The sequence below is a fragment of the Coregonus clupeaformis genome, chromosome 34 (genome assembly GCF_020615455.1).
Source record: "Coregonus clupeaformis isolate EN_2021a chromosome 34, ASM2061545v1, whole genome shotgun sequence".
NCBI classification, from domain to species: Eukaryota; Metazoa; Chordata; class Actinopteri; order Salmoniformes; family Salmonidae; genus Coregonus; species Coregonus clupeaformis.
The window spans coordinates 20,334,214-20,358,423 of record NC_059225.1 but is presented as its reverse complement, the minus strand read 5'-3'; the positions used below and the strand labels follow the sequence as shown (position 1 = coordinate 20,358,423).

Sequence of the window (24,210 nt, the reverse complement as noted above, 5' to 3'; positions counted from 1 at the left end):
AGAGAACGAGAGAATTAGAGAGAGCATACTTAAATTCACACAGGACACTGGATAAGACAGGAGAAGTACTCCAGGTATAACCAACTAACCCCAGCCCCCCGACACATAAACTACTGCAGCATAAATACTGGAGGCTGAGACAGGAGCGGTCCGGAGACACTGTGGCCCCATCCGAAGAAACCCCCGGACAGGGCCAAACAGGAAGGATATAACCCCACCCACTCCGCCAAAGCACAGCCCCCGCACCACTAGAGGGATATCCCCAACCACCAACTTACAATCCTGAGACAAGGCCGAGTATAGCCCACAGAGGTCTCCACCACAGCACAAACCAAGGGGGCGCCAACCCAGACAGGAAGATCACGTCAGTAACTCAACCCACTCAAGTGACGCACCCCTCCCAGGGACGGCATGAAAGAGCACCAGCAAGCCAGTGACTCAGCCCCTGCAACAGGGTTAGAGGCAGAGAACCCCAGTGGAGAGGGGAACCGGCCCGGCAGAGACAGCAAGGGCTGTTCGTTGCTCCAGCCTTTCCGTTCACCTTCACACTCCTGGGCCAGACTACACTCAATCATATGACCTACTGAAGAGATAAGTCTTCAGTAAAGACTTAAAGGTTGAGACCGAGTCTGCGTCTCTCACATGGGTAGGCAGACTGTTCCATAAAAATTGAGATCTATAGGAGAAAGCCCTGCCTCCCGCTGTTTGCTTAGAAATTCTAGGGACAATTAGGAGGCCTGCGTCTTGTGACCGTAGCGTACGTATTGGTATGTACGGCAGGACCAACTCGGAAAGATAGGTAGGAGCAAGCCCATGTAATGCTTTATAGGTTAACAGTAAAACCTTGAAATCAGCCCTTGCCTTAACAGGAAGCCAGTGTAGGGAAGCTAGCACTGGAGTAATATGATCAAATTTCTTGGTTCTAGTCAGGATTCTAGCAGCCGTATTTAGCACTAACTGAAGTTTATTTAGTGCTTTATCCGGGTAGCCGGAAAATAGAGCATTGCAGTAGTCTAACCTAGAAGTAACAAATGCATGGATTAATTTTTCTGCATCATTTTTGGACAGAAAATTTCTGATTTTTGCAATGTTACGTAGATGGAAAAAAGCTGTCCTTGAAACAGTCTTGATATGTTCGTCAAAAGAGAGATCAGGGTCAAGAGTAACACCGAGGTCCTTCACAGTTTTATTTGAGACGACTTTACAACCATCTAGATGAATTGTCAGATTTAACAGAAGATCTCTTTGTTTCTTGGGACCTAGAACAAGCATCTCTGTTTTGTCCGAGTTTAAAAGTAAAAAGTTTTCAGCCATCCACTTCCTTATGTCTGAAACACAGGATGCATCTTAATAGTCTAAAGTGGGTCTGTCTATCTCCTTTTGGTCTCCTTATATAGAAAGGATACTTACAAACCTAGTTATGCTCACTAAAAACGGACTTGTTAAGTGTGCATGGCTGACAGTAAAGACAGCACTGTCATAGTGAACATGATATCATATCACAGGTTAATGTCGTGCTTTTATACTGGGATCCAAAGAGCAGCTTATCACATGAACTCCACACCACATCCAAGAGCATGGCACTTTGTTTGTTTTGTCATGTCGCAGGTTGGTTAGATATATGGGCCTCTCACTCTAGCTATAAAGCTATCCTGTCCTGTTTTAATACTTATGCAGCTATTCTGATCAGGGCCTTTATTCCCAAAGCATCTTAGAGTAGGAGTGCTGATCTAGGACCAGGTCCCTCTGTACATACACACATATTCACTGTGATCTGCAAGCCAAAACTGATCTTAGATGAGCACTCCTAAACTAAGACTTGTGAATACGGGTCCTGTTGTGGTAGCGCCCTGCACCCGGTGAGAGGAATACCTACCATACTTAGTTTGACCGGGGTCACATTTCATTGTCAAGTGCTGCTTATCAATACGCTTTAAGCTAGCATGCTATATGATATGCAAGGTAAATATCTTTGAATGTTTTAATTCTCATGGAAATCAGTATTTTCTATTTTGGTTGTCATGGAAGGTTTTCCTGAAATGCGTATGTGTGCATTATAAACAGATGATTGTTATTCAACTTTTGTGAATTAATTTTTGTGCAATTCAACTGTTGTTTTGGATCAAGTATATGATAAATATATTGTGGATGAACAATAAACCATTTCTAATTGTGTATCTGCCCCAATGTATTATATTTATATCAAACTGTTATGTCCAACTATCATATCTAACCAAAGACTGTGTGCTGTGACATTAGTGTTTTGACTTTCCCCTTGCATACCTGAATAGTTATGCCTGCCACCAACACCAGAAGAGCAGGCCTACCAAACCACATTCCAACTATAATAATGGACCTAGACTAACAATATTGAACACAAAGCCTTATTACATACTTGCTGCTTTAAATAGTGCATTTAACCAGTGTGTAGGTGGGGCTATTTAGCTATATTTTACTAAAGAGGGTGTTTTCTCAGTATTCCAATTACAATGCTGTTAGAATACCGCGATATAGTCATTTGTCTGTGTGGTTAGCAGGATAGAGTGCAGCTGGTCACAGTTAACTTTGGCCATTTTCTATGATGTCACTTGGAAAGAGCCACACAGGCCTACACACCCAGAACAATGTGTACAAGCTGTAATGGTTTTGTCATACATTAGACATCTTGACCTCTTCGACCATCTTGGACTTCATTTGTGTTCAGTGTGTCTGTTCAAACTCTGTCTGTTTGTGTCCGTGTCTATAGTGTTTTCCACATTGATTATTAATAGGTAATGCAATGTTATGTATACAACACAGGAGGTTGGTGGCAGCTTAATGGGGGAGAACGGGCTCATGGTAATGTCTGGAGCGGAATCAGTGGAATGGTATTAAATACATCAAGCACATGGTTTCCAGGTGTTTGATGCCATTCCTTTGGCTCCGTTCCAGCCATTATTATACGCCATTCTCCCCTCAGCAGCCTCCTGTGGTATACAATGTTATGTACAGTGCATTCGGAAAGTATTCAGACCCCTTGACTTTTTCCACATTTTGTTACCTTACAGCCTTATTCTAAAATGGATTAAAAAAAAAAAATAGATTCCTTATCAATCTAAACACAATACCCCATAATGGCGAAGCGAAAACAGGTTTTAGACATTTTTGCACATTTATATAAAAAAAAAAAGGTATTCAAACCCTTTGCTAAGAGACTCGAAATTGAGCTCCAATACATCCTGTTTCCATTGATCATCCTTGAGATGTTTCTTCAACTTGATTGGAGTCCACCTGTGGTAAATTCAATTGATTGGACATGATTTGGAAAGGCACACCTCTCTATATAAGGTCCCACAGTTGACAGTGCATGTCAGAGCAAAAACCAAGCCATGAGATCGAAGAAATTGTCCGTAGAGCGCCAAGAAAGGATTGTGTCCAGGCACAGATCTAGGGAAAGGTACCAAAACATTTCTGCAGCATTGAAGGTCCCCAAGAACACAGTGGCCTCCATCATTCTTAAATGGAAGAAGTTTGGAACCACCAAGACTCATCCTAGAGCTGGCTGCCCGGCCAAACTGAGCAATCGGGGGAGAAGGGCCTTGGTCAGGGAGGTGACCAAGAACACGATGGTCCAGAGTTCCTCTGTGGCGATGGGAGAACCTTCCAGAAGGACAACCATTTCTGCAGCACTCCACCAATCAGGCCTTTATGGTAGAGTGGCCAGACGGAAGCCACTCCTCAATAAAAGGCACATGACAGCCCGCTTGGAGTTTGCCCAAAGGCACCTAAAGGACTCTCAGACCATGTGAAACAAGATTCTCTGGTCTGATGAAACCAAGATTGAACTCTTTGGCCTGAATGCCAAGCGTCACGTCTGGAGAAAACCTGGCACCATCCCTACGGTGAAGCATGGTCGTGGCAGCATAATGCTGTGGGGATGTTTTTCAGCGGCAGGGACAGGGAGACTAGTCAGGATCGAGGGAAAAATGAACAGAGCAAAGTACAGAGAGTTCCTTGATGAAAGCTGCTCGAGAGTGCTCAGGACCTCAGACTGGGGCGAAGGTTCACCTTCCAACAGGACAATGACACTAAGCACACAGCCAAGACCATGCAGGAGTGGCCTCGGGACAGGTCTCTGAATGTCCTTGAGTGGCCCAGCCAGAGCCCAGACTTGAACCCGATCGAACATCTCTGGAGAGACCTGAAAATGGCTGTGCAGGGACACTCCCCATCCAACCTGACAGAGCTTGAGAGGATCTGCAGAGAAGAATGGGAGAAACTCCCCAAATATAATAATATGCCATTTAGCAGACGCTTTTATCCAAAGCGACTTACAGTCATGCGTGCATACATATTTTTTTTTTTGTGTATGGGTGGTCCCGGGGATCGAACCCACTACCTTAGCGTTACAAGCGCCGTGCTCTACCAGCTGAGCTACAGAGGACCACAATACAGGTGTGCCAAGCTTGTAGAGTCATACCCAAGAAGACTCGAAGCTGTAATCACTGCCAAAGGTGCTTCAACAAAGTACTGAGTAAAGGGTCTAAATACTTATGTAAATGTGATATTGCAGTTTTAGATTTTGTATACATTTAATACAAAAACCTATGTTTGCTTTGTCATTACGGGGTATTGTGTGTAGATTGATGAGGGGAAAAAACAATTTAATCAATTTTAGATTAAGGCTATAACGTAACAACATTTGGAAAAAGTCAAGGGGTCTGAATACTTTCCGAATGCACTGTATGTATGGCTCTCAGGTGACATTGAATATGTATTCAGTGGGCGTAAGTGCTATCAGCAGCGCTCATGGTATTACATGCATGCACCTGCTTGTCTCTGCCGCTACACTTCAAAGTACTTCTCCCCACTACAGCTCAACCTGTCAGCACAACAACAACATTCGAAAGGGCATCTCCTAATAGTTATTACATAATGATGGGTTATTAAAATTAAAATTAAAATGGTCATTTGGAAAATATTACCTTTCTCTTCTCCCCTCCCATCCTCCCTCATCTTTCCGTCTACCTCACACCCTGGCAAGGTTTCTCGCTCTCTCTGTCTCTCTGTCTCCCTCCTCTCTCTCACATATTCTGGCAAGGGTTCTAGAGTCATTGTTTCCCATAGCTGTTGGGTGGAATGCAGTCTCAGTCAGAACATTGGGTGCAGGTGTGTGGTGTTCACTGTTTGGCAGGCAGGAGACAGCTACACCCCAAAGTAAGTGTGAGAATCTCTTTCTCTGTTTCATGTAATGTACAGTACCAGTCAAAAGTTTGGACACCTACTCATTCAAGGGTTTTTCTTTATTTTTACTATTTTCTACATTGTAGAATAATAGTGAAGACATCAAAACTATGAAATAACACATATGGAATCATGTAGTAACCAAAAAAGTGTTGTACAAACAATAGTACGCAAGTATAAACACCATGGGACCACGCAGCCGTCACACCGCTCAGGAAGGAGGCGTGTTCTGTCTACTAGAGATGAACGTACTTTGGTGCGAAAAGTGCAAATCAATCCCAGAACAACAGAAAAGGACCTTGTGAAGATGCTGGAGGAAACAGGTACAAAAGTATGTATATCCACAGTAAAACGAGTCCTATGTCGACATAACCTGAAAGGCCGCTCAGCAAGGAAGAAGCCACTGCTCCAAAACCGCCATAAAAAAGCCATATTACAGTTTGCAACTGCACATGGGGACAAAGATATTTTTGGAGAAATGTCCTCTGGTCTGATGAAAAAAAATAGAACTGTTTGGCCATAATGACCATCGTTATGTTTGGAGGAAAAAGGGGAATGCTTGCAAGCCGAAGAACACCATCCCAACCGTGAAGCATGGGGGTGGCAGCATCATGCTGTGGGGGTGCTTTGCTGCAGGAGGGACTGGTGCACTTCACAAAATAGATGGCATCATGAGGAAGGAAAATTATGTGGATATATTGAAGCAACATCTCAAGACATCTGTCAGGAAGTTAAAGCTTGGTCGCAAATGGGTCTTCCAAATGGACAATGACCCCAAGCACACTTCCAAAGTTGTGGCAAAATGGCTTAAGGACAACAAGTCAAGGTATTGGAGTGGCCATCACTAAGCCCTGACCTCAATCCTATAGAAAATGTGTGGGCAGAACTGATATTGCTCTTTGCGAGCAAGGAGGTCTACAAACCTGACTCAGTTACACCAGCTCTGTCAGGAGGAATGGGCCAAAATCCACCCAACTTATTGTGGGAAGCTTGTGGAAGGCTACCCGACACATTTGACCCAAGTTAAACAATTTAAAGGCAATGCTACCAAATACTAATTGAGTGTATGTAAACTTCAGACCCACTGGGAATGTGATGAAAGAAAAAAAGCTGACATAAATCATTCTCTCTACAATTATTCTGACATTTCACATTCTTAAAATAAAGTGTTGAATCTAACTGACCTAAAACAGGGATTTTTTACAAGGATTAAATGTCAGGAATTGTGAAAAACTGAGTTTAAATGTATTTGGCTAAAGTGTATGTAAACTTCCGACTTCAACTGTAGGTTTTCCTCTTTTCCAGGTGGGAAAGGGAAGTGTGGAGTGCAATAGAGATTGCATCATCTGTGGATCTGTTGGGGCGGTATGCAAATTGGAGTGGGTCTAGGGTTTCTGGGATAATGGTGTTGATGTGAGCCATGACCAGCCTTTCAAAGCACTTCATCGCTACAGACGTGAGTGCTACGGGTCGGTAGTCATTTAGGCAGGTTATCGTAGTGTTCTTGGGCACAGGGGCTATGGTTGTCTGCTTGAGACATGTTGGTATTACAGACTCAGTCAGGGACATGTCAGTGAAGACAATTGCCAGTTGGTCAGCGCATGCTCGGAGTACGTGTCCTCGTAATCCGTCTGGCCCTGCGGCCTTGTGAATGTTGATCTGCTGAAAAGTCTTACTCACATCGGCTATGGAGAGCGTGATCACATAGTCATCCGGAACAGCTGATGCTCTCATGCATGCTTCAGTGTTGCTTGCCTCGAAGCGAGCATAGAAGTGATTTAGCTCGTCTGGTAGACTTGCGTCACTGGGCAGCTCGCGGCTGTTCTTCCCTTTGTAGTCTGTAATAGTTTGCAAGCCCTGCCACATCCGACGAGTGTCGGAGCCGGTGTAGTACGATTCAATCGTAGTCCTGTATTGACTCTTTGCCTGTTTGATGGTTCGTCGGAGGGCATAGCGGGATTTCTTATAAGTGTCCGGGTTAGAGTCCCGCTCCTTGAAAGCGGCAACTCTACCCTTTAGCTCAATGCGGATGTTGCCTGTAATCCATTGCTTCTGGCTGGGGTATGTACGTACGGTCACTGTGGGGACGATGTCATCAATGCACTTATTGATGAAGCCAGTGACTGATGTGGTGTACTTCTCAATGCCATCGGAAGAATCCCGGAACATGTTCCAGTCTGTGTTAGCAAAACAGTCCTGTAGCTTAGCATCTGCGTCATCTGACCACTTCCTTATTAACCGAGTTACTGGTGATTCCTGCTTTTGTTTTTGCTTATAAGCAGGAATCAGGAGGGTATAATTATGGTCCCATTTGCCAAATGGAGGGCGAGTGAGAGCTTTGTAAGCGTCTCTGTGTGTGGAGTAAAGGTGGTCTAGAGTATTTTTTTCCTCTGGTTGCAGATTTAACATGCTGGTAGAAATTAAGTAGAACTGATTTAAGTTTCCATGCATTAAAGTCCCCGGCCACTAGGAGTGCTGCCTCTGGATGAGCGTTTTCCTATTTTATTATGGCCTTATACAGTTCATTCAGCGCAGTCTTAGTGCCAGCATCAGTTTGTGGTGGTAAATAGACAGCTACGAAAAATATAGGTAAATAGTGTGGTCTACAGCTTATCATGAGATACTCTACCTCAGGCGAGCAAAACCTTGAGACTTCCTTAATATTAGATTTTGTGCACCAGCTGTTGTTTTTATAAATATACACAGACCGTCACCCCTTGTCTTACCGGAGTCAGCCGTTCTATCCTGCCGATGTAGCGTATATCCCGCCAGCTGTATGTTATCCATGTCGTCGTTCAGCCACGACTCAGTGAAACATAAGATATTACAGTTTTTAATGTCCCGTTGGTAGGATATCCGTGATCGTAGGTCGTCCATTTTGTTTTCCAATGATTGTACGTTGGCTAATAGGACTGATGGAAGAGGAAGATTATTTGCTCGCCGTCGGATCCTTAGAAGGCACCCCGACCTACGTCCACAATATCTCTGTCTCTTTCTCATGCGAATGACAGGGATTTGGGCCTTGTCGGGTGTCTGTAGAATATCCTTTGTGTCCGACTCGTTGAAGAAAACATCTTTGTCCAATACGAGGTGAGTAATCGCTGTCCTGATATCCAGAAGCTCTTTTTGGTCATAAGAGATGGTGGCAGAAACATTATTTACAGAATAATTTACAAATAACGCTAAAAAACATACATAACAGCACAATTGGTTAGGGGGCCGTAAAACGGCAGCCATCTCCTCCGGCGCCATTCTGCTATTTCAGCCACACCCGTTGCTGACAGGTGTATAAAATCGAACACACAGCCATGCAATTTCCATAGACACACATTGGCAGTAGAATGGCCCCCGAAGAGCTCAGTGTCTTTCAATGTGGTACCGTCATAGGATGCCACCTTTCCAACAAGTCAGTTTGTAAAATGTCTGCCCTGCTAGAGCTTCCCTGGTCAAGTATAAGTGCTGTTATTGTGAAGTAGAAACGTCTAGGTGCAACAATGGCTCAGCTGCGAAGTGGTAGGCCACACAAGCTCACAGAACGGGTCCGCCGAGTGCTGAAGCGGGTAGTGCGTAAATATCGTCTGTCCTCGGTTGCAACACTCACTACCGAGTTCCAAACTGCCTCTGGAAGCAATGTCAGCACAAGAACTGTTCATCGGGAGCTTCATGAATTGGGTTTCCATGACCGAGCAGCCGCACACAAGCCTAAGATCCATGCGCAATGCCAACTGTTGGCTGGAGTGGTGTAAAGCTCGCCGCCATTGGACTCAGTGGAAACGCGTTCTCTGGAGTGATGAATCACGCAGTCAGATGGAAGAATCTGGGTTTGACGGATGCCAGGAGAACGCTGCCTGCTTGAACTGTAAACTGTAAAGTTTGGTGGAGGAGGAATAATTGTCTGGGGATGTTTTTCATGGTTCAGGTGTCATGAGGTGAGGTGTATGTGGGGTGGAAGTCAGGCGCAGGACACCGAGGCTCAGTCCAACAGAGTTTACTCAAATAATCCAACAAGGAAACGGTAAACAAACTGCCTCGAAAAACACAGAGGCGAGCATTACGCAAAATGCGTAAAACACTAAAACAGAAAACAAGAAACGAAACACGCAGCACTACGACAGGCGAACAACAACACACAATCCTACTAAGCAAACAGACAGAACTTATAGGACAGGTGATCAATAAACAATTGGACACCGGTGTGACAGACAGACAAAAGCAATCACACACAGAACAAAGATCGGTGGCAGCTAGTACTCCGGGGACGGCGACCGCCGACGCCTGCTCGTACAAGGAGGAGGAGCAGCCTCGGCAGAATCCGTGACATCAGGCTAGGCCCCTTAGTTTCACTGAAGGGAAATCTTAACGTTACAGCATATTTTTACATTTACATTTTAGTCATTTAGCAGACGCTCTTATCCAGAGCGACTTACAGGAGCAATTAGGGTTAAGTGCCTTGCTCAAGGGCACATTTACGTCATTTAGCAGACGCTCTTATCCAGAGCGACTACAAATTGGTGCATTCACCCTATAGCCAGTGGGATAACCACTTTACAATTATACTATTTTTTTATTTTATTTTATTATTTTTTTTTTTTTTTGGGGGGAGGGGTAGAAGGATTACTTTATCCTATCCCAGGTGTTCCTTGAAGAGGTGGGGTTTCAAATGTCTCCGGAAGGTGGTGAGTGACTCCGCTGTCCTGGCGTCGTGAGGGAGCTTGTTCCACCATTGGGGTGCCAGAGCAGCGAACAGCTTTGACTGGGCTGAGCGGGAACTATGCTTCAGCAGAGGAAGGGGAGCCAGCAGGCCAGAGGTGGATGAACGCAATGCCCTCGCCTGGGTGTAGGGACTGATCAGAGCCTGAAGGTACGGAGGTGCCGTTCCCCTCACTGCTCCATAGGCAAGCACCATGGTCTTGTAACGGATGCGAGCTTCAACTGGAAGCCAGTGGAGTGTGCGGAGGAGGGGGGTGACGTGAGAGAACTTGGGAAGGTTGAACACCAGACGGGCTGCGGCATTCTGGATGAGTTGTAGGGGTTTAATGGCACAGGCAGGGAGCCCAGCCAACAGCGAGTTGCAGTAATCCAGACGGGAGATGACAAGTGCCTGGATTAGGACCTGTGCCGCTTCCTGTGTAAGGCAGGGTCGTACTCTCCGAATGTTGTAGAGCATGAACCTGCAGGATCGAGTCACCGCCTTGATGTTAGCGGAGAACGACAGGGTGTTGTCCAGGGTCACGCCAAGGCTCTTCGCACTCTGGGAGGAGGACACAACGGAGTTGTCAACCGTGATGGCGAGATCATGGAACGGGCAGTCCTTCCCCGGGAGGAAGAGCAGCTCCGTCTTGCCAGGGTTCAGCTTGAGGTGGTGATCCGTCATCCATACTGATATGTCGGCCAGACATGCAGAGATGCGATTCACCACCTGGTTATCAGAAGGGGGAAAGGAGAAGATTAGTTGTGTATCGTCAGCGTAGCAATGATAGGAGAGGCCATGTGAGGATATGACAGAGCCAAGTGACTTGGTGTATAGGGAGAAAAGGAGAGGGCCTAGAACTGAGCCCTGGGGGACACCAGTGGTGAGAGCACGTGGTGCGGAGACAGCTTCTCGCCACGCCACTTGGTAGGAGCGACCGGTCAGGTAGGACGCAATCCAGGAGTGAGCCGCGCCGGAGATGCCCAGCTCGGAGAGGGTGGAGAGGAGGATCTGATGGTTCACTGTATCAAAGGCAGCAGACAGGTCTAGAAGGACAAGAGCAGAGGAGAGAGAGTTAGCTTTAGCAGTGCGGAGAGCCTCCGTGACACAGAGAAGAGCAGTCTCAGTTGAATGACCAGTCCTGAAACCTGACTGGTTTGGATCAAGAAGGTAATTCTGAGAGAGATAGCAAGAGAGTTGGCTAAAGACGGCACGCTCAATAGTTTTGGAAAGAAAAGAAAGAAGGGATACTGGTCTGTAGTTGTTGACATCAGTGGGATCGAGTGTTGTTTTTTTGAGAAGGGGTGCAACTCTCGCTCTCTTGAAGACGGAAGGGACATGGCCAGCGGTCAAGGATGAGTTGATCAGCGAGGTGAGGTAGGGGAGAAGGTCACCGGAGATGGTCTGGAGAAGAGAGGAGGGGATGGGGTCAAGCGGGCAGGTTGTTGGGCGGCCTGCAGTCACTAGTCGCAAGATTTTATCTGGAGAGAGAGGGGAGAAAGAAGTCAAAGCATAGGGTAGGGCAGTGTGAGCAGGACCAGCAGTGTCATTAGACTTAACAAACGAGGATCGGATGTCATCAACCTTCTTTTTCAAAGTGGTTGACAAAGTCATCCACAGAGAGGGAGGAGGGGGGAGGATTCAGCAGTGAGGAGAATGTGGCAAAGAGCTTCCTAGGGTTAGAGGCAGATGCTTGGAATTTAGAGTGGTAGAAAGTGGCCTTAGCAGCAGAAACAGATGAAGAAAATGTAGAGAGGAGGGAGTGAAAAGATGCCAGGTCGGCAGGGAGTTTAGATTTCTTCCATTTCCGCTCGGCTGCCCGGAGCTCTGTTCTGTGAGCTCGCAATGAGTCATCAAGCCACAGAGCTGGAGGGGAGGACCGAGCCGGCCGGGAGGATAGGGGACACAGGGAGTCAAAGGATGCAGAAAGGGAGGAGAGGAGGGTTGAGGAGGCAGAATCAGGAGATTGGAGGGAGAAGGATTGAGCAGAGGGAAGAGATGATAGGATGGAAGAGGAGAGAGTAGTGGGAGAGAGAGAGCGAAGGTTGCGGCGGCGCGTTACCATCTGTGTAGGGGCAGAGTGAGTAGTGTTGGAGGAGAGCGAGAGAGAAAAGGATACAAAGTAGTGGTCGGAGACATGGAGGGGAGTTGCAGTGAGATTAGTAGAAGAGCAACATCTAGTAAAGATGAAGTCAAGCATATTGCCTGCCTTGTGAGTGGGGGGGTGGTGAGAGGGTGAGGTCAAAAGAGGAGAGGAGTGGAAAGAAGGAGGCAGAGAGAAATGAGTCAAATGTAGACGTGGGGAGGTTGAAATCCCCCAAAACTGTGAAGGGTGAGCCATCCTCAGGAAAGGAACTTATCAAGGCGTCAAGCTCATTGATGAACTCTCCAAGGGAACCTGGAGGGCGATAGATGACAAGGATATTAAGCTTAAATGGGCTAGTGACTGTGACAGCGTGGAATTCAAATGAGGAGATAGACAGATGGGTTAGGGGAAAAATTGAGAATGAACACTTGGGAGAGATGAGGATTCCTGTGCCACCACCCCTCTGACCAGATGCTCTCGGGGTATGCGAGAACACATGGTCAGACGAGGAGAGAGCAGTAGGAGTAGCAGTGTTTTCAGTGGTAATCCATGTTTCCGTCAGCGCCAGGAAGTCGAGGGACTGGAGGGTAGCATAGGCTGGGATGAAGTCAGCCTTGTTGGCGGCAGAACGGCAGTTCCAGAGGCTGCCTGAGACCTGGAACTCCAGGTGTGTGGTGCGTGCAGGGACCACCAGGTTAGAGAGGCAGCAGCCACGCGGTGTGAGGCGTTTGTGTAGCCTGTGCGGAGAGGAGAGAACAGGGATAGGCAGAGGCATAGTTGACAGGCTGCAGCAGATGGCTACAATAATGCAGAGGAGATCGGAATGAAATGAACTAAACATCAGGGAAAGGAGAGAGCAGGCCTCCCTCACCAAAAAAAAAAGAAATATATATATAACTCTCCCAACTTCCACCTCAGAAACTATAATTGTTTCACTGAACCACCCGAGTAAAACTCTCCCAACTTCCACTTTAGAAATTAGAATTGTTGTAAACTACAGCAGACTGTTATCAGTAGCTGTAATTAAGTACAGCAGCTACCAACCACCTAACGTTAATGCCTCGGATGAGGTTAGAAAAACAGCTGAATGGTAGCAGCTAGCTGGCTCAATCACAGGTACTCTTAAGCATGAAATAACATTGGAAACAATTAACCACAGTTGCAAAAAGTTACCAGTAGCTACCCGCTAGCTAGCTAGCTAGCTTTGTTGGTCCAAGTAGTGGGTAAGCTAGCCTCGTGTTCGCCGGGTCCGCCGAATACAGTCCTTACCTACAATAATTACCTACAATAACCTTCAATAACTACCTGAGTAAGCTACCTATAATACCAAACTACAATACCTACCTACAATCTAAATACATGGTTTAAGCTTAACTCAACACCATATAAGAAGCCAAGCTTACCTTTCATAACGCAGCAATGATTAAACGTTGGGTAGCTAGCACAAAGATATTGTATTTAGCTACCACAGTACAGCCAGCTGGTAGTGTTGGCTGGCTAGCAATGGCTACTGTGTTGACTTTGTTTGAAAAACGGCGTCGCTGCAAACGAATGTAGCTGGCTAAAAGGATATTGTTTTTTAGTTGCAACCGTTGCTAATAGCAACTCGCCAGCTAATCCAGGAGGTGAGTTAGCTAGCTAGCTTCGTGCTACACCCGGCACCGCCGAATACAAAAGTAACCTACAATAACTACACAACAGCTACCCACAACAGCCCACGATGCCTACCTATACTACTTAATAATATACAGCCCACGATGCCTACCTATAGTACCTAACTACAATCTAAATACATAGTTTAAGCCTTACTCGACAAAGCCCAAGCTATGTATAAAGCCAAACTGGCAGACTGCAGTCAGTAGCCGAAATTAAGTACAGCAGCTACCAACCACCTAACGTTAATGATAATGAGGTTAGAAAAACAGCTGAAGGTGGCAGCTAGCTGGCTCAATTACAGGTACTCTTAAGCGTGAAATAACATTGGAAACAGCTAACCACAGTTGCTAAAAGTTACCGGTAGCTACCCGCTAGCTAGCTAGCTTTGTTGGTCCAAGTAGTGGGTAAGCTAGCCTCGTGCTTCGCCGGGTTCCGCCGAATACAGTCCTTACCTACAATAACCTACAATAACTACCTGAGTAAACTACTACCTATAATACCTAACTACAATACCTACCTACAATCTAAATACATGGTTTAAGCTTTACTCAACACCATATAAGAAGCCAAGCTTACCTCCTGCTAGAGAAAACACAACCTCTCCCGTCAGCTCTCCGTCGTGACAATGGACATTTTCAACTCTTATTATGGTGGCGATTTGACAAAATTACAATCATGGTCTTGAATTGGACTCACATTTTTCTGGTCTCGGTCTTGACTCGGTCTTGGACCCCTTGTCCCCCTCCCGGTCTTGGTCTTGACTCTGTCTCGCCCCCCCTCCAGTCTTGGTCTTGACTCGGACTCGATTTGCTCCGGTCTTGGTCTAAAATGTAACGGGAGTGCTCCTAATCTCAGCTTGTTACCTGTATAAAAGACACGCAATCAATCAATCAGATTCCAAACTCTCCACCATGGCCAATACCAAAGAGCTCTCCAAGGATGTCAGGGACAAGATTGTAGACCTACACAAGGCTGGAATGGGCTACAAGACCATCGCCAAGCAGCTTGGTGAGAAGGTGACAACAGTTGGTGCAATTATTCGCAAATGGAAGAAACACAAAATAACTGTCAATCTCCCTCGGCCTGGGGCTCCATGCAAGATCTCACCTCGTGGAGTTGCAATGATCATGAGAACGGTGAGGAATCAGCCCAGAACTACACGGGAGGATCTTGTCAATGATCTCAAGGCAGCTGGGACCATAGTCACCAAGAAAACAATTGGTAACACACTACGCCGTGAAGGACTGAAATCCTGCAGCACATGCAAGGTCCCCCTGCTCAAGAATGCACATATACAGGCCCGTCTGAAGTTTGCCAATGAACATCTGAATGATTCAGAGGAGAACTGGCTGAAAGTGGTGTGGTCAGATGAGACCAAAATCGAGCTCTTTGGCATCAACTCAACTTGTCATGTTTTGTCTCCTGAGTGGCGCAGTGGTCTAAGGCACTGCATCGCAGTGCTAACTGTGCCACTAGAGGTCCTGGTTCGAATCCAGGCTCTGTCGCAGCCGGCCGCGACCGGGAGACTCATGGGCGGCGCACAATTGGCCCAGCGTCGTCCAGGGTAGGGGAGGGAATGGCTGGCAGGGATGTAGCTCAGTTGATAGAGCATGGCGTTTGCAACGCCAGGGTTGTGGGTTCAATTCCCACGGGGGGCCAGTATGAAAAAATATGTATTCACTAACTGTAAGTCGCTCTGGATAAGAGCGTCTGCTAAATGACTAAAAATGTTTAAAAAATGGAAGAGGAGGAATGCTGCCTATGACCCCAAGAACACCATCCCCACCGTCAAACATGGAGGTGGAAACATTATGCTTTGGGGGTGTTTTTCTGCTAAGGGGACAGGACAACTTCACCGCATCAAAGGGACGATGGACGGGGCCATGTACCGTCAAATCTTGAGTAAGAACCTCCTTCCCTCAGCCAGGGCATTGAAAATGGGTCGTGGATGGGTATTCCAGCATGACAATGACCCAAAACACACGGCCAAGGCAACAAAGGAGTGGCTCAAGAAGAAGCACATTAAGGTCCTGGAGTGGCCTAGCCAGTCTCCAGACCTTAATCCCATAGAAAATCTGTGGAGGGGGCTGAAGGTTCGAGTTGCCAAACGTCAGCCTCGAAAACTTAATGACTTGGAGAAGATCTGCAAAGAGGAGTGGGACAAAATCCCTCCTGAGATGTGTGCAAACCTGGTGGCCAACTACAAGAAACGTCTGACCTCTGTGATTGCCAACAAGGGTTTTGCCACCAAGTACTAAGTCATGTTTTGCAGAGGGGTCAAATACTTATTTCCCTCATTAAAATTCAAATCAATTTATAACATTTTTGACATGCGTTTTTCTGGATTTTGTTGTTGTTATTCTGTCTCTCACTGTTCAAATAAACCTACCATTAAAATTATAGACTGATCATGTCTTTGTCAGTGGGCAAACGTACAAAATCAGCAGGGGATCAAATACTTTTTTCCCTCACTGTATACAGTGTAGGCCTCCACCACCTAAACACTCAAGTTACCATGAAATATATCAGCTATTTTAGAGTAGGTATAAGAGAGGTGCCACCACTCAAGCCGTAAAAGTGCAGGTTCTTAGTACCAGTCAGCACCACCCCACTTTAACCACTGATCTTAGCCCACCATTTATGGACCCCCCTCTCTAACCCAGTGGTTCCCAACCTTTTTCAATTACTGTACCACCAACTGAATTTTGCTCTGCCCGGAGTACCCTTTAAGTACCTCCTCATGTGCATTTTACCAGTAGGCCTATGGTCTCATGAGTCTTCTCAAATATCCATGTGGATTGGCCAAGTCCCCCCTAAGGGGGTTCTGGTACCCCTGACTGGGAACCACTGCTCTAACCTATGCTCCACCCTGATCCCCCAGTGCCCCTACTTCCTTGTGAGGTTCCGTAACCAGGGAGACCCTCGACTCCTGCTCAAAAACGTCAACCCCAGAGAGGTAGCACCCTATACACACGCACACATTGACCATTATGAATGGTACTATGGTTGTTATTGCAGGCAGATATTCTGGATGCTGCAGCAGGAGTCCACATCAGATTCAGACTGGGAAGGGTGAGTTCATTTTGACAGTGCTAAAAAAGCTGAAAAAACACCCATCACTCACAATACAAATAGATGTGTGCATGCTAATGTGAGATTTGTTTGTCTTTCCCCACATAGACCACCTTTCCCCCGAGCACATCGTGGACATGTGTGCCAACAATGAATAAAATTATTTATTCCTTGAGTTGAGGCACAAAATAACCAAACCAACAACTTCTGTGTGATTATAGCATCCCCTTCTGGTCAAATGGAGTAATAACTCTCTGTCTCTGTCTCTGTCTCTGTCTCTGTCTCTGTCTCTGTCTCTGTCTCTGTCTCTGTCTCTGTCTCTGTCTCTGTCTCTGTCTCTGTCTCTGTCTCTGTCTCTGTCTCTGTCTCTGTCTCTGTCTCTGTCTCTGTCTCTCCCAGATAAGCGGCTGGTCCCGTCCTAGCTGGAACCTTGTGTTGAGTTCTCAGGGCTGGGGAAGGAGGACAACCAAGTTGGCACCTACAGCAGTATCCTCCACCCCCTGGTCTCCAGCCTCATGAAGTCAGAACACTCCAAGGCCAATCTCTCTGACGGACTGAATGGCTGGCTGACTGACTGTACTGTATCGCTGACTAGACCAGAAAATTGCAATACAGACTAACAGAGACTACTAAACCATGACCCCTATGCAGTGAGATTCAATTAAATGTGAAGAGAAATAAAGCGAAGTGTTGAATGTCACTTTGTGATATATACTTTTAGTCCTACATTTTGGAGCGTAAACTATGTATTTTCTACACCACTGTTTTACAAACTGTAATGGGTCTAAGGAAATCAGATGTAGTAGGCAAGCCAGATACAATGTGCTTCTAAAGATTATCCCTATTCATCTTCAAATTATCACTCAAAGAAGGACACAAAAATGAGGGGGCACCCGGATTTGAACCGGGGACCTCTTGATCTGCAGTCAAATGCTCTACCACTGAGCTATACCCCCATGGAGTGATAAGTGAAATATATTCATATATAAAGACACATCTGTCTAACTGTGGCTGTTGTGTATAGTATTATAAATTATATACGAAAACATGTAAACGACAACACTACAACAGTTTAAACTGCAGCATACGTTGTACTTTCCTTTTTATTTCCTTCTACTTGCCTGGTTGTATTCGGATGTGTCGTAAAACTAACGCGACCCCAACCGGAAGTTTTGTACTGAAAGTGAAAACAGCCGCATCACAGCGACAATGGTAGCAACATTTGTTGTTTAATTATTACAGTAAATGTGTAAAATTGATGTTTGTTCTAGATAACTATATTGTTTATAATACCAAATAATCGTGGGGTTCTGGGCCTTTACTGCTAGCTGTATTTGTAGAGACGTTTTGATTTTGATTAGTCACTTACTAACAGGAGCTAGCTAACGCTAACTAGCAGCGATGATGTAGCCAACGTTAGCTAGCTACCAGTAGCTATCTATCAAGCTATCTCTTTTTGCGTCAGTCCCTTTGGTTAATGTATCTAACTTAAGCGAAAAACAAACCAGAAGTGGGCGAAGCAAGCAGAGCGAGGCAGGTGGAAAGGAAGGGACAGGCAGAGTAGTGACTATGCTAGAAGGATAGGCCAAAGCTCAAATATTATTTGCTGATAGCGATATTGTATCCATAAGTTGATGAATTTGTCTAAGTTAGCATGTATGGTAAAGCCTCAACCCTTAGCTACCTCTTCCAATTTAAATGAGGCCGGGAAAAAACGGAATAAGGACTAAGTGTTTTGTTTTATGTGACTACAGGGCAAGCGGTAACACACACGTTCTAAATGAGTGAGGCATCAAAGCGGACAACCCGCCCGCCCGGCTTCGGTTGGGTCATTATAATGAAAAACAATGCATTCAAAAATAAATCACAATGAAAAACAATGCATTCGAAAATAAATCACACACGCTTCGCACGACACCTTTGGTGAGTTTAGGTCATTAACGTTAGCTAGCTAACGTTAGCAACATAGCAACGCGCCAATCATCATCTTCCTCTGTCATTTGTTTCGTGGCAACTATCTAACAATGTAGCAACTCGCTGAAGTTAACTCAGTTGTTTGAGTTGCCGTAAACAGTGTTACCATGCCTCTGCTATAATTCTAATCGAGTTGTGTTTTGTTAATCTCCAGAATACCCGTGGACTCAGATCACAGCTGAAGGACAGTGTACCGGTGACGGGCATGGGTCCCCAGGTTGGGGCTTATGGCGTTCAGGACACACTCAGGAGCGGGTGAGAGTACTGTCTCTGTGTTGGACACTCATTTAAGTCAAAGTATGTAGCTAGCTAACTATCCGTTTTAGATATATAACTGACATTTGCACCTCTCCCTCGGTTTCTCTCTCTCAGATTCAGCAGTGTGAAAAATGAGCTTCTCCCCAGCCATGCGTTGGAGCTGTCAGAAAAGAATGTGAGTGACCAACACATTTGACACACAAGGTGTGCTACAGCCTAGGCATCTTTCCTGGGAGCTAATACAAATCTTCGGGTCTCATACAGCATTAATGTCCCAACCACCTCTGCTACTTTAGCTCCAGTATTGAGTGTTTTCTCCTCTCCCTGCAGTTTCAGCTGAACCAGGACAAGATGAACTTCTCTACCCTCAGAAACATCCAGGGCCTCCACGCTCCCCTTAAACTACAGATGGAGTACAGGGCAGCCAGACAGGTATATACAAACTCTATCTCACTCACAATAGCGTATCTCTGATGTTCATTGAAAACAATGAACAGTGTCTGAGCAATTTCAAAAAATACCTTTCCCACTTATCCCTTCCCTCTTTCCTCCCCATCTCAGATCCAGCGCCTGCCGTTCCTGCAGAGCTCACACCTGGCTCTGGACACTCTCAAAGGGAACGATGAGAGCATCAGCTTTGAGGACATCCTCAACGGTAAGTCACACATTAACAATAGGTTTTCTACAAAGGAGGAGAACAGAAAGATGAGATCAAGAACTAAAGCCAACAGGGAACACAGTTGAAGTGAAACTGATGAGAACTCACTGCCATGTTGTTTTTCTGATGCGAAAATGTTGTGAGTTCACCATTTTGTGTCCATTTCCTTGCAGATCCAGCCCAGAGTGAGATGATGGGCGAGCCCCACGTCATGGTGGAGTATAAGTTGGGCATGATGTAAGAGCCGTCCAACACCAGGACGTTTGTTTTTACCCTCTGTTAATTAGTTACCGTGTGACAATGCATCTGCTTTAGAGGTGGTCACTCACTTCCTCATTTGTGAGACAGCACTCAAGACTTTTGTATCATTGGATTCCTTTGTTTCTAATAAATCCTGTAACTCAACCATGATGGTGTTGATTTATTACGGGTGTGTGGTAATGTTTTTGTTGTATGATTGCTTGTTCATTTAATTTCTAGAAATACACACCTAAGCACACAACGCATCAAGTTTTTTATTGTTAATACAAAGGCAATATTTGTTGCACTGAGCAATGGTTAGTGGTCCTTATTTGATTCGTTGATTGTGTGTAGGTTTAACTCTTCAACGATTCATCTTATCCATCATGACCACACTAATCTGTCTGTCGGATGCCCCTGACAGTACGTACTCTCCCTTGTAGTCAAAAACAACACTGCACAGTGCCCTCGTGCTTCAACACACACGCCACATAGGACACCAGATCCACCACCCGGTTGCTAGACTGTGGCCCTGTCTCTATGGTGAACATGTCCGCTGCCCTCCTGACTTCACATAGCATGACAGCACCACAGGAATCGCAGGTCGCAATCAGCTCTCCTTCAGGAAGCCCCCACAGCCTCCAGAGCTGGTCGTCACTAGCCGAGGCAACCAATAATTTTCTGGAGTGAAGAGCCAGGCAGCTGACAGGATGTGGGCCTAGAGAGATATGTTTTGTGACAGAACAAGACAACAGTAAAGTTGATAGCGTACACAATAACTTAGTAATTTGAGTTGCTACTAGGTATAGCCGTGGGAAGTAGGGGTGCTGAAGCACCCCCTGAAAAATGTAAATAAATATACTGTATATACAGTGCATTCGGAAAGTATTCAGACCCCTTCACTTTTTCCACATTTTGTTACGTTACAGCCTTATTCTAAAATTGATTTAATTATTATTTTTCCTCATCAATCTACACACAATACCCCATAATGACAAAGCAAAAACATAAATACCTTATTTACATACGTATTCAGACCCTTTGCTATGAGACTCGAAATTGAGCTCAGGTGCATCCTGTTTCCATTGATCATCCTTGAGATGTTTCTACAACTTGATTGGAGTCCACCTTTGGTACATTCAATTGATTGGACATGATTTGGAAAGGCACACACCTGTCTATATAAGGTCCCACAGTTGACAGTGCATGTCAGAGTAAAAACCAAGCTCCGAGACAGGATTATGTCACGGCACAGATCTGGGGAAGGGTACCAAAACATTTCTGCAGCATTGAAGGTCCCCAAGAACACCGTGGCTTCCATCATTCTTAAATGGAAGAAGTTCGGAACCACCAAGACTCTTCCTAGAGCTGGCCGACCCGGCCAAACTGAGCAATCGGGGTAGAAGGGCCTTGGTCAGGGAGGTGACCGATGGTCACTCTGACAGAGCTCCAGAGTTCCTCTGTGGAGATGGGAGAACCTTCCAGAAGGACAACCAGCTCTGCAGCACTCCACTAGTCAGGCCTTTATGGTAGAGTGGCCAGACGGAAGCCACTCCTCAGTAAAAGGCACATGACAGCCCGCATGGAGTTTGCCAAAAGGCACCTAAAGGACTCTCAGACCATGAGAAACAAGATTCTCTGGTGTGATGAAACCAAGATTGAACTCTGGCCTAAATGCCAAGCGTCACGTCTGGAGGAAACCAGGCACCACTCATCACCTGGCCAATACCATCCCTACGGTGATGTATGGTGGTGGCAGCATCATGCTGTGGGCATGTTTTTCAGCGGCAGGGACTGGGAGACTAGTCAGGATCAAGGGAAAGATGAACGGAGCAAAGTACAGAGATCCTTGATGAAAACCAGCTCCAGAGCGCTCAGGAACTCAGACCGGGGCGAAGGTTCACCTTCCAACAGGACAACGACCCGAAGCACACAGCCAAGACAACGCAGAAGTGACTTCGGGACAAGTCTCTGAATGTCCTTAAGTGGCCCAGCCAGAGCCCGGACTTGAACCCGATCTAACATCTCCGGAGAGACCTGAAAATAGCTGTGCAGCAACACTCCCCATCCAACCTGACAGAGCTTGAGAGGATCTGCAGAGAAGAATGGGAGAAACTCCCCAAATACAGGTGTGCCAAGCTTGTAGCGTCATACCCAAGAAGACTCAAGGCTGTAATCGCTGCCAAAGGTGCTTCAACAAAGTACTGAGTGAAGGGTCTGAATACTTATGTAAATGTGATATTTCAGTTGTTGTTTTTTTTATACATTTTCTAAAACGTCTAAAAACCAGTTTTTGCTCTGTCGTTATGGGCTATTGTGTGTAGATTGATGAGGGGGGTAAAAAACAATTTAATCCATTTTAGAATAAGGCTGTAATGTAACAAAATGTGGAAAAAGTGAAGGGGTCTGAATACTTTCCGAATGTACTATATATATATATATATATATATATATATCTGTATTGCAGCACCCCCACCCCCAAACTACTTCCTGCAGCTATGCTACTAGGGAAATAATAAAATGACTGGATACATAAAGGGTGTGCCATGACATCCAGTGGTGTAGAGGAGGGTATACACAGCATACCCCCACATTCTTCAGTGGACATTGCCTATATTCCCTTCTTAATCCCCACTGATATGTATCAAAGTAGTGTAGTGGATGTATATGCCATATCAATGAATAAGGCTTGAACAGATCAGAATGTTTAGCTTAAAATGTTGATAAATTATTATAATTTCTTCACATTTTAGGCCCAGAAATGTACACATGGCGGTAGGCCTAGGCTTGAACGTTCCAAAATGCAATTGCGTGAAAACACTGTTCTAAAATACACACCGCACATGCGAGTTTCAGATGGAAATATCCGTTAGAAATGTTGAAAGGGGGATTTAAAGATGCAACAACTATCATGGGTTGCTAATATTACTAGGATAATGGCTTTGGCTGCTAGACAATGAAATACATTTTAAAGAAAACCAATAGAACAGGATAAGACATGAGTAAGTCTTTATTAGCTATAGGCTACTTTGAAGCAAGGTAAGATATGCCTCATATGAAGTAAAACGTCTAGGTGTCAAACAATTAAGGAAAAGGGAAAATATAGCGATGCTGTCTTCAGGTAGATGGAAAGGCTTTCCCAAAAACATTCTCTATTAAATGTTAACTAGCTACAAAGTAGCCTATTTTGCTTCAATCCAGTGCCCATTTCTTTTGCAAACACTGCTAACCAAACAACAGTGCTATGTGCCTGCACACTTGAATTAAAAGGCAACTAAGTACACTCAAATCTAAATTTCTTAGATTTTTTCCCAGACCTCAAAGGTGGTATCCTGATGTGGTTCAAGCATTGTCGTGGTATTAGAACATACCATTTTGGTGTATTTCTGTTTTTAAAAAGTGTAACTTTGAGAGCGAAAACCTGAAAAAATTGCAACATTTGAAAGGTGAATTTCTGACTCAGTTGACAGCCTAATGGATCTGTTTCAATAGTAGGCCTACTATTAGCCTACTTGCACAGCTTGGGTTGGCCTGACTGTGTTCAATATGGGATTCATGATTTTAGGTCATTCAGAGTGTATGTCACACAGTTTCTCATATAATCTTTCACACAGGGCACCTTTCCTTCGCTGGGCGGCGGTTTGGAAATGTTTTGGCAAAATTAGAGTATACCCACTTCTCCGGGCAGCACTACACCACATCTCAACATCATCCTCTTACCTCGGCGCGTTTTTCAGCTCGCTGTCAAGAATATGGTTTTGCATATACACATCTGGAACTAGCCCCACATCCTCCATGCTCAAGAGACATTTGTGCGCCATCTCGTTCCACTCGATTTGAAAGCAGTCCATCGTTTTGTTCATGCCCATTCTGAAGAGGAAGTTGCGTAGAAAGTCGTCCACAATTTCGTGCATGCAAGAAACTTGGGGCTTGGTGTCTTGTTTTGTACGCTTTGTACAAAATTATAAAATGCAGGACGACAGGATATTTATAAACGTAGCTCTTTATTAACTAGCTATAACGTGCATGTCCATGTGTCTCTGGCCATGATCATCTTAGAATGACCTCACCACCTGGGTGGTCTTAACCAATCATTGCACAGTATGATGCATCCAATTACAATTCAGTATGGTGACACATATGAATATTACACTTGGATGTGTCAGGGTTTTGCACAATGGACGCAGCAGTCATCTGCGCGTTCCTGGAATAACCTTCACCGTTGCCTCAATCCTCATCCACCCTCTTCGATGTCAACCTCTTCGTATGGAGAGTCTATGGATATTGTAACGGACTCAAGGTAAAATATATCGGACTTTGATGTTTGGAAGTCTTTGTGTACATTTTTCGCCA

The 24,210-nt window shown here is 45.4% G+C and overlaps 1 protein-coding gene and 1 non-coding gene across 2 annotated transcripts; one reads left to right on the top strand and one right to left on the bottom strand.

Moving 5' to 3' along the window:
- Positions 1 to 17,611: 17,611 nt before the first annotated feature.
- trnac-gca lies at positions 17,612 to 17,683 on the bottom strand. Its single transcript has one exon. It is a non-coding gene; the product is annotated as a tRNA-Cys (tRNA).
- Positions 17,684 to 17,859: 176 nt separating this feature from the next.
- Positions 17,860 to 20,022, top strand: LOC121549518 (proteasome maturation protein). Its single transcript, XM_041861310.1, has 6 exons — positions 17,860 to 17,939; positions 18,856 to 18,956; positions 19,074 to 19,134; positions 19,290 to 19,391; positions 19,521 to 19,614; positions 19,791 to 20,022. Exons 1-6 carry the CDS (start codon positions 17,937 to 17,939, stop codon positions 19,856 to 19,858), a joined length of 429 nt encoding a protein of 142 aa, XP_041717244.1. The 5' UTR covers positions 17,860 to 17,936; the 3' UTR covers positions 19,859 to 20,022.
- Positions 20,023 to 24,210: the final 4,188 nt, after the last annotated feature.

What these genes read in the sequence shown, in the direction of transcription:
- LOC121549518 (XM_041861310.1), top strand. An exon ending in TGGAGCTGTCAGAAAAGAAT is followed by an intron (nt 19,135 to 19,289) that starts GTGAGTGACCAA and finishes CTCTCCCTGCAG; the next exon opens with TTTCAGCTGAACCAGGACAA. An exon ending in CTTTGAGGACATCCTCAACG is followed by an intron (nt 19,615 to 19,790) that starts GTAAGTCACACA and finishes ATTTCCTTGCAG; the next exon opens with ATCCAGCCCAGAGTGAGATG.